The sequence below is a fragment of the Heterodontus francisci genome, chromosome 3, assembly GCF_036365525.1.
Source record: "Heterodontus francisci isolate sHetFra1 chromosome 3, sHetFra1.hap1, whole genome shotgun sequence".
In the NCBI taxonomy this organism is placed as follows: Eukaryota; Metazoa; Chordata; class Chondrichthyes; order Heterodontiformes; family Heterodontidae; genus Heterodontus; species Heterodontus francisci.
Genome location: NC_090373.1, coordinates 34,351,738 through 34,361,664, shown reverse-complemented (window position 1 = coordinate 34,361,664; position 9,927 = coordinate 34,351,738). Strand labels below are relative to the sequence as shown.

General features: G+C 43.4%; 1 protein-coding gene across 1 annotated transcript; it reads right to left on the bottom strand.

The window, feature by feature from the left end:
- Nucleotides 1-7,319: 7,319 nt before the first annotated feature.
- Nucleotides 7,320-8,753, bottom strand: LOC137366860 (probable G-protein coupled receptor 139). Its single transcript, XM_068028439.1, has 2 exons — nt 8,684-8,753; nt 7,320-8,239 (listed from the first exon to the last, which is right to left on the bottom strand). The coding sequence occupies exons 1-2, from the start codon at nt 8,751-8,753 to the stop codon at nt 7,320-7,322; spliced, it is 990 nt and encodes a 329-aa protein (XP_067884540.1).
- Between the last annotated feature and the right edge of the window lie 1,174 nt (nt 8,754-9,927).

Genomic DNA, 9,927 nt, shown 5'->3' with positions numbered 1-9,927 from the left:
GTCCTCTCACTTTCCAACGAAAGTCTCAGACAGACAGACCTGGCCATTTTCCTGCAGTGCTAATTCAGTCTTCTCTGGGGGAGCCGGTTTGATCATGGCCCGACTCATTACACATTCATGGGAACTGCAGGGGACCGTCTCCTGCCACTACTCTGTCTCTCTGACCTCCTGCGGTCTTTCTTTCACTACTGGGGAAGCTACCACCTTCACCCCTGCCAGATTATCACCTAGGAGCAGGTCAAGCCCATCCAAAGGCAAACTGGGGACAATCCCTACGGTCACTGGTCCCGAAACTAGGTCGCACTCCAGGTGCACCCGTCATAAAGGTACAGGCATACACTGCCCTCCAATACCATTCACCATAATTCTGGTATTTACTGCACTCTCTGGAGGAAAGGTCAGGCCTTTTCCCAGTAAAAAAGATCTAGTGGCCGCTGTGTCCCTAAGGATTACTTTGGGCTTGCTTGCCCCACTCGAGAGGTATGGCGGTACTCTCCCTTCAGACACAAAATCCTGATAACCTTTAGGAATCCTATTAAGTTTTCCTGCACCCACAACAGTATGTTTTCTGGGCCTTACTAATGCTGCTGTTAAAGCCACAGCTTGTTCTGCTGTGCTTTCCATCAGGGTCCTTTCTCCTTCACTGAGTGGGTGTGCCCTGATTAACCCTACAGGCTTTCCCTGTAGTTTCCAGCATTCAGCTCTTATATGACCTGCCTTATTACAAAGGAAGTACACTTGTCTCCGGATCTCACACCTACTTACAGCACGATCCTTTTTGGCTGGAGGAAGGCTCCTACGTCTCCTGCTTTTCTCTGTCTCCCAGGACTGCTTGGGCTTCTATCACCTTCCCGCCCTTTGTCCTTTTCAGATTTGTGGGGGGTGACTAGGAAAGGCTTTTCCTTGGGGAATTTACTTGTGTATTAGAGCAAATTTATCAGCCAGAACTGTGGCTTACCTTGCTCTATGAATTTTTTGTTCTTCCACATGAGTCTAGATGGAGAGTGTGAGAGAGTTTTTAAATTCCTCTAGCAGAATTAAATCTCTGAGGGTTTCTTAGCTGGCCTGCACTTTAACAGCCCTCAACCACTGGTCAAAACCAGCTGCTTACTTCTCTCAAACTCCAAGTAAGTTTGATCAGCTTGCTTCTTGAGGGTTCGGAATTTCTGGCGGTAGGCTTCTGGTGCTAGCTCATATCCCCCAAGGATAACATTTTTTGTCAGGTAATAAATTGAAGAACTCTCATCTGGCAACAGGGAATAAACATCATGGGCTTTTCCTGTTAGCTTGCTTTGCAGCAGAAGAGTCTAAGTCTCAGCTGGCCATTTTACCTGCCTTACAAGTTTTTCAAATGACACAAAAAGTGCTGCCACGTCTCCCTCATTGAATTTTGGAGTCAATTGGGAAATTTTTAACAATTCAGTGCAGAGCCCCGACTTGCTATTCTCCATATTGGCCATGCTTTCACTGGAGTTACTCTGTCGCCCCCTAGTTAACTCAAGACGCCTCAGCTCTCTTTCCTCACGTTCCTTCTGGAAGGTTCTTTCTCTCTCTCTCTCTTCTAGCTCAAGTTTCCTCTGTTCCAATTGTATCTTTTCTAGTAATACCCAGTCGGAGTCTATTTCGAACCCTGTTTTTGCTTTTTAGATTCAAGGGAAAAATAGATTGCCACTAGTCTTAGGAGTTCCAATTTTCTAGCCTTGGCACGGACAGTGATCCCACACTGCTCAGCCATATTGCTCAACTCCTCCATAGACAGTGCTTTTAACTTATCCCAAGTTACTCCACCCTGGCTTGGGGAGTAACTGGCTTTGGACGTGTACATGTTAGTATTCTAGCACACAACCACAAGAAAACCTGTATTGAAATCTTTTCTCACTTTGATTGGGATCAATTTGACTTCCCACTTCCAATTTCTCATTTGTCTGTGAGTCCAATCGCAGATGCTAGCGCCCAAATTTCTGTTACAACCAGTTGAGGATGGGATCCACGGCTCCTCTCTCAGCTTATTCCTGGTTTGGCCATTAACAGTGGGGCAGCACAGTACTGATTGCAAACGTTACACCTTAGTTCAAAAAAGGGTATAAAGATAAGGGCGGCACAGTGGCGCAGTGGTTAGCACCGCAGCCTCACAGCTCCAGTGACCCGGGTTCAATTCTGGGTACTGCCTGTGTGGAGTTTGCAAGTTCTCCCTGTGTCTGCGTGGGTTTCCTCCGGGTGCTCCGGTTTCCTCCCACAGCCAAAAGACTTGCAGGTTGATAGGTGAATTGGCCATTATAAATTGCCCCTAGTATAGGTAGGTGGTTGGGGAATATAGGGACAGGTGAGGATGTAGTACGAATATGGGATTAGTGTAGGATTAGTATAAATGGGTGGTTAATGGTCGGCACAGACTCGAAGGGCCTGTTTCAGTGCTGTATCTCCAAAATCTAAAAAAAAATCTAAACAGGTTTTACATTTTAAAAACACTGTGTTTTTAGCTACCCTCAGTGAATCCTTGCTCACTGCTCGCTAATTGTAATGGCAAAGAAATCAACCAGATAGGTTTTCTTAGATTTAAACCATAAAGGTGTAGGTTTATTAACCTTAAAACTGTAATTCAGTTAAACTACTAGCAATATGTGACGCGACCATGCTAGCATGCATATGTGATAAACACATACACAAATAGAGACAGAGGAGGAGAAAGAATTAAAGAGGAGAGGTTTGAAGTAATATGAAGTTCAGTTACTTGTTTTGGGATTCAGTGTAAAGCCTTTGATTGCAGTTAAGTCTTGTAGTTCTCGTTGGGGCCCAGTGCACAGTTTCACTTATTTAGCTGGTACCAGAAGGCTGCAGGAGTCTTCTATCTTGAGGCTGGAGTTACTTCCATGGGTCCCTGGAATTTTGCATGAGAGAGCGGGACAGAGCGATAGTTACTTTCTTCTTCAAGTTCAGTTGCATTCTGTTCTCTTTCTGTCTGGCACAATTCAAAAAACTCCAAGTTGGCCAGCAGGTTAGTCATGTGACTAGCTCCTTATTTGGAACAACTTCCCCGGTGAGGTTTGTGGATTTCGAAGCTTACTAGTCATACTCGATAGGGTGAGGGGTGGGAGGGTGGGGTGCGGGTAGTGGTGGTAAATTGCTGTCTCTTACACAGACAAGATGTAGATTATCACCCGAGGATTTCCCCCCACTGTGGTTGACAGGGCCCTCAACCGTGTCCGACCCATTCCCCACACCTCTACCCTCACCCCTTCCCCTCCCTCCCAGAACCGTGACAGGGTTCCCCTTGTCCTCACTTTTCATCCCACCAGCCTCCATATCCAAAGGATCATCCTCTGCCATTTACGCCACCTCCAGCGTGATGCCACTTCCAGTCGCATCATCCCCTCCCTTCCCCTGTCAGCATTCCGAAGGGATTGTTCCCTCCGCGACACCCTGGTCCACTCCTCCATTACCCCCACCACCTCGTCCCCGTCCCAGGGCACCTTCCCCTGCAATCGCAGGAGGTGTAATACCTGCCCATTTACCTCCTCTCTCCTCACTATCCCAGGCCCCAAACACTCCTTTCAGGTGAAGCAGCGATTTACTTGTACTTCTTTCAATGTAGTATACTGTATTCGCTGCTCACAGTGTGGTCTCCTCTACATTGGGGAGACCAAGCGCAGACTGGGTGACCGCTTTGCGGAACATCTCCGCTCAGTCTGCAAGCAGGACCCTGAGCTTCCGGTTGCTTGCCATTTCAACACTCCCCCCTGCTCTCATGCTCACATCTCTGTCCTGGGATTGCTACAGTGTTCCAGTGAACATCAACACAAGCTCGAGGAACAGCATCTCATTTACCGATTAGGCACACTACAGCCTGCCGGACTGAACATTGAGTTCAATAATTTCAGAGCATGACAGCCCCCCATTTTACTTTCATTTTTAGTTATTTTTTCTTCCTTTTTTTTACCTTCTTTTTTCCATTTTTTAGAATTTTTTTTTGCATTTATTTCATTTCATCTTAGTTTGTTCAGTTTGCTTACCCACTGTTTTTTTCAGGTTTGCACTTGCTGCTGTTCAATATTCAGTATATTCACACCTAATCTGTACTAATGCTTTGTCTTTCAACACACCATTAACATATTTTTTGCCTTTTCTCCGTGACCTTTTGGTCAGCTATGTGGCCTGGTCCAATCTAGACCTCCTTTGTTATCTCTTGCACCACCCCCACCTCACTTGCTTATAACCTGTGACTTTTCTAATATTTGTCAGTTCCGATGAAGGGTCACTGACCCGAAACTTTAACTCTGCTTCTCTTTCCACAGATGCTGCCAGACCTGCTGAGTGGTTCCAGCATTTCTTGTTTTTATATGTAGATCATCACTGTTGCCCAGACCAATCTTTTTAGTTGAATCAATGAGTAGTTCCGTTGTCTCTCTTTTTCAACTGTCTTTTAGAATGCAAATGTGCAGCCATGTTTTCAGCCACTGTTGTGGTCTTTTTAAACACATTATTTCAAATCCAGTAACAGTCCAAAAATAATGTTCCATACGATGAAATTAATATGTTCCATTTTTGGCAGGTGTGGTTTCCGTCACAAGTGTCTTGCTGTCATTCTTGAAGTGTGCTGCTCAGAATAGGACACAAAACTATAGCTGGGGCTTCACTATTATTTATATGGGTTCAACATAACTTCCTGGCTTTTGTACTGTATGTCATTTTTATAAAACCCAGAATTCCATACTCTTTATTAACTGCCTTTTGAACCTGTCCTGACACCTTCAAAGATTTGTGTACAAACATCCCCAGATCTATCATTCTTTCCTTTCACATCCCCTTTCAAATTGTATCATTTAACTTATCATGTCCTTCCTCATTCTTCCCAAAAAAATACATCACCTCACACTTTTCTGCATTGAATTCATCTGACAAGTGTACGCCCATTCTACCAACTGACCATGTCCTCTTGAAGTCTGTTATTATCTTCCTCACTGTTTACTATGCTTCCACATTTTGTCTCATCTGCTTATGTTGAAATTGTGCCCTGTTTCCCAAAGTCCAAAGTCCAAGATATCCATATACCTTTTTATGTTCTCTTATTGGTGCCTGCTCACTGCCATTGTCTCTCTCCCATAGAATTTCAATAAAGCTTTTACATCATATTTGATATCCCACCAAGCACTATCGAGTTACCAGTCAATTTCAAATCCTGCACCCATTAGGAACCCTTCAGCAACCCTTGTGGACCCTAATCCAGTACAGAGAGCTGATGTAAAAGCTGTAACTTAAATTACCTTGTGTTCTGCTCAGCAAATTCAATCACTGGGCACGAATATCATCATCAGCGGAACTACAAACATCATGTAGATGGAAGGTACCATGATAAAAATGCAAACCCCTGCTCTCATGCTCACATCTCTGTCCTGGGATTGCTGCAGTGTTCCAGTGAACATCAACGCAAGCTCGAGGAACAGCATCTCATCTACCGATTAGGCACACTACAGCCTGCCGGACTGAACATTGGGTTCAATAATTTCAGAGCATGACAGCCCCCCACTTTACTTTCATTTTTAGTCATTTTTAGTTATTTTTTCTTCCTTTTTTTTTTACATTCCTTTTTACAATTTTTACAATCTTTTTTTGCATTTATTTCATTTCATCTTAGTTTGTTCAGTTTGCTTACCCACTGTTTTTTTCAGGTTGTTTTTCTTCAGGTTTGCACTTGCTGCTGTTCAATATTCAGTATATTCACACCTAATCTGTACTAATGCTTTGTCTTTCAACACACCATTAACATATTGTTTGCCTTTGCTCCGTGCCCTTTTGGTCAGCTATCTGGCCTGGTCCAATCTGCACCTTCTCCTTTGTTATCTCTTGCCCAACCCCCACCTCACTTGTTTATAATCTGTGACTTTTCTAATATTTGTCAGTTCCGAAGAAGGGTCACTGACCCGAAACGTTAACTCTGCTTCTCTTTCCACAGATGCTGCCAGACCTGCTGAGTGATTCCAGCATTTCTTGTTTTTGTTTCAGATTTCCAGCATCCGCAGTATTTTGTTTTTAGTCAGAAATAAAATACGTGCAAGCCAATGAATTAAAAATAAATTTAAATGAGCCGAGCAACCAATATCTGTGGTGCCCATCAATCGTAGGTAATGTAGAAAAGGTCGAGGTGACACAGCGCTGACCCAATTCTGTGTAACTAGTTACACTGAAAAATGGAAGAGTGGAGACAGTGAGACAACTTCTCTGATGATCAAACATATCCTGCAGTGTGAACAATGGTTTTGACCATTCCTAGGGGCTGCCTTTCCTCGACATCTTACAATCTGCAATTCATATGCTGCAAGTGAAATTGGAAACTGTGTCATTGAAGGCACAGGAAATGGCGGGAGTACGATATCAAGTATTCATCTGATACCTTTGCCACAAGCAATGCTCTCAAACCCAGGTCCCCAGTGGTGCTGGATGATGCTCTGAATACACTGAATATACAGCCTTGCACTGGGGATTCCGGTCCAACACAGCTGGTAAAAGGGGATGGGATATTACAGGTTACCGTCTGTGCACCAGGACACACAGTGGAATATTCCATCTCAATATCTGGCAGGATTATTAGCAGATTGGTATCTCTAATATCCCAATTATAACTGTTATTATCAGTTCTGGGTTTCCCCAGTTTCACTGAGTCATTGTTTTAGATTGACAGCCATCCCCATGACACATTTAGTAGCAACAAATGGCAACATTACTTTAATGTTCCTGGACAGCCTTCATCTAGTCTTCATTCATTGAGACCCCTCAAAATAGCGAGTGAAAGGACAGTAAAAATGACAGTTCATATTCAAAAAGTGGTGAAACATCCCAACACTGAGAGCGAAACAACCGCTCTGCTCCTTGTTCCCAGGAGAAGGGATGAAGTGGCCTTTGAACCTGAAATCAGTCCGAACAACATGTCCATCAAATCTCCGAGAAAAAGTAATGTCACCAGGAGTTCTAAACAACTGCATCTTTGCCAACAGCTGGAGACTTTTCCTGTCAAATTATGGTAGATTGAATTATAGTCCTCACACTATCAGATAATAAACACATTGATCATATATTCTTTTCCACTATTAAAGTTCACTTCATCACTTACACTTTCCACACTCAAGAGGGGTTGTCTTTATTTGTCAAGAGTCACTCAGCCAATGAACTGGAGAAGCCTGCAGTCAATGAGGTCAAAAAAGCCACAAATCGGACCAAATATAATCACATATCTGTGATTTTAACATTGCTGGCCATAATGAAATAACCAGAGACTAAGCTAAAAATAAAAGCTGAAACTGAATTCAAATGTCCCAAAGTGAGCTCTAGATCGATTTTGTTTCATTTTTAACCAATCTTTCAATCAGTGTCCAAGGTGATTTCAGCAACTTCTTCAGCTCCTCCCTGAATTTTCTCTGGGTAGCTGCATAAATACACGTGTTTGTGCAGGAACTCAAAAGTTTCAGCATAGCTCCAGTTTCAGTGGCGATATATGCAGGGTCTGTGCGGTCTCCTCGATAGTAAGTTGTATTTGTCATTCTTGTAATTACAAAGCTCATGATGGCTGTCAGCCACAACAGTATAAAACTGCCCGATATAGTGAAGAGTAAAATTATGGATTTCCTTCGGTTCTCCATCTCTGGATCACTCTGATTCTCATTACTGTGACCCCGGAGTCCCCTTCGTCTTCTACTGGCCACTAAAACATGTCTGACTGTCAATGAATTAAACAAGAGAATTAAAGAGAAAGGGAGCCAAACACGCCAGATAGTGTGAAACAAGATCCACGCTACACCAAGTGGTGAGGAAAAAAATGCAAGACTTGACTGGCAGCCCCACTCCAATTTGTTAATTATCTGTTCAGATTCATATGCAAATGAAAAGGGGATGTTCTTTATAAAGATCAGGGCAGCGATGATTGTTATAACTACAACCACAGTTTTCTCCATGCAGTACTTTGTTTTAAACTTCTGGTAACAGATAATTATAAAACGGTCAAATGTAAAGGAAACAGTGAACCAAACAGACAAATCAAGGGTAATAACAGTCATGCATAAAATAGACTTACATATAGGAGTGTGAGACAGGAATGAAAGTGGAAAATGACAACTGAAAATATAATACACCATTACATTGATGAGCAAGACCAATACATCTGCTGTTGCCATGGCCACCATGTAGATAGAGATACATTTGGAAAGGCCACAGTTTCCTCGGAAGAGAATCACAATCGTCATTAAGTTTGCTGTAAAAGAGAGAAGAGCACATATGTTCCACAATCTAATTTAACTATATGTTGAGACACTGGTTGAGAACATTTTCCTCTATTCCAAGTGATTATCAACATAGAGCAGTGTGAGACAGGATAAGTATTGGAACTATTATGTGGGAAACCTTACCCACACATTTTAATGAATTGCTACTGCTCTGACTCTGCATAGGATGACAAGGTAGTCCGGAAATCCACAAAAGATCATTGTGTTTGAGCTTTAAACAGCAATGTAATACCAGTGAGGTTGTTGAGTTAAGGTAACTTGGAAAGTGTGGACAAGCAGTTCAGAAGTTGGTATCAGGCAACTATTGACTGTATGACACCGCCATCCAGGAAACACTTTACCTCATCAAACAAGCAGGAAGAACAGGGAGACTGTAAATACTGATTAATAACAAGCAGGTTACAATAACTCACCGGGGACACCAATAATTGCGAGAATGGGATAGTAAATCTCTTTTACCAGCAGAATAGTTAGTTGCCCCATTTTCTGTGAGAATCAATGAATTCTGCCCAAGCTTAAAGCATTTGACTAGTGCATGGGGCTGAGGCACAGGAAGGGAACACTATATTTATGCACACATCCATTCTCCAGGGAGTCAGTCTGGTTACATCATTAGTAGCAGGAACAATAGTCATTTCACAAATAGACACAATGAAATTGTTTTTTTTTGCCTGATATTTTGCAATAAGGGAAAATGTTATTCAAGAGTTTGAAAAAAACACATACAATGAAACAATTCTTTACAAATGGGAAATGAAATCTGCCAGTATTGGAGCTGCCTCTATTCATATAGGACTACTGGAGGTAAATCTCCTCCTCATAACCATCCTCCTGACCCTGCCCTGAACTCACTCTGAGTGCCCCAACTCCCCCAGAACAAGTGGTGAACCTAACCCTGAAACACTGGTGATAACCACAGAATTTCAGTATCACAGGTGAGTATATTTCATTGGTACTAGCGGTACCCCTACACTTACACTAGAGGTGACTGTGCACCTCTGGAGATATGGATGAATAACCCTACTGAATTCCTCACAATTCCTCATCCTTGCCTTAGGCCTTGATTCACAACGCATTTCTGTTCAGCAGAAAGCTGTTTTATACCTGTCAACCCTGCAGAGTCCTCCTTACTAACATCTGGGGGCTTGTGCCAAAGTTGGGAGAGCTGTCCCACAGACTAGTCAAGCAACAGCCTGACATAGTCATACTCACGGAATCATACCTTACGGACAATGTCCCAGACACTGCCATCACAATCCCTGGGTATATCCTGTCTCACCGGCAGGACAGACCCACCAGAGGTGGCGGCACAGTGGTATACAGTAGGGAGGGAGTTCCCCTGGGAGTCCTCAACATCGACTCTGGACCACATGAGGTCTCATGGCATCAGGTCAAACATGTGCAAGGTAACCTCCTGCTGATTACCACCTACCGCCCTCCCTCAGCTGATGACTCAGTACTCCTCCATGTTGAACATGACTTGGAGGAAGCACTGAGGGTGGCAAGGGCACAAAATGTACTCTGGGGGGGACTTCAATGTCCATCACCAAGAGTGGCTCGGTAGCCCCACTACTGACCGAGCTGGCCAAGTACTAAAGGACATAGCTGCGAGACTGGGTCTGCGGCAGGTGGTGGGGGAACCAACACGAGGGAAAAA

Coding starts and splice junctions, on each gene's coding strand:
- LOC137366860 (XM_068028439.1), bottom strand. CDS start 8,753: ATGGGGCAACTAACTATTCTGCTGGTAAAAGAGATTTACTATCCCATT. Junction 8,240..8,683: donor CGCAATTATTGGTGTCCCCG/GTGAGTTATTGT, acceptor TCTCTTTTACAG/CAAACTTAATGACGATTGTG.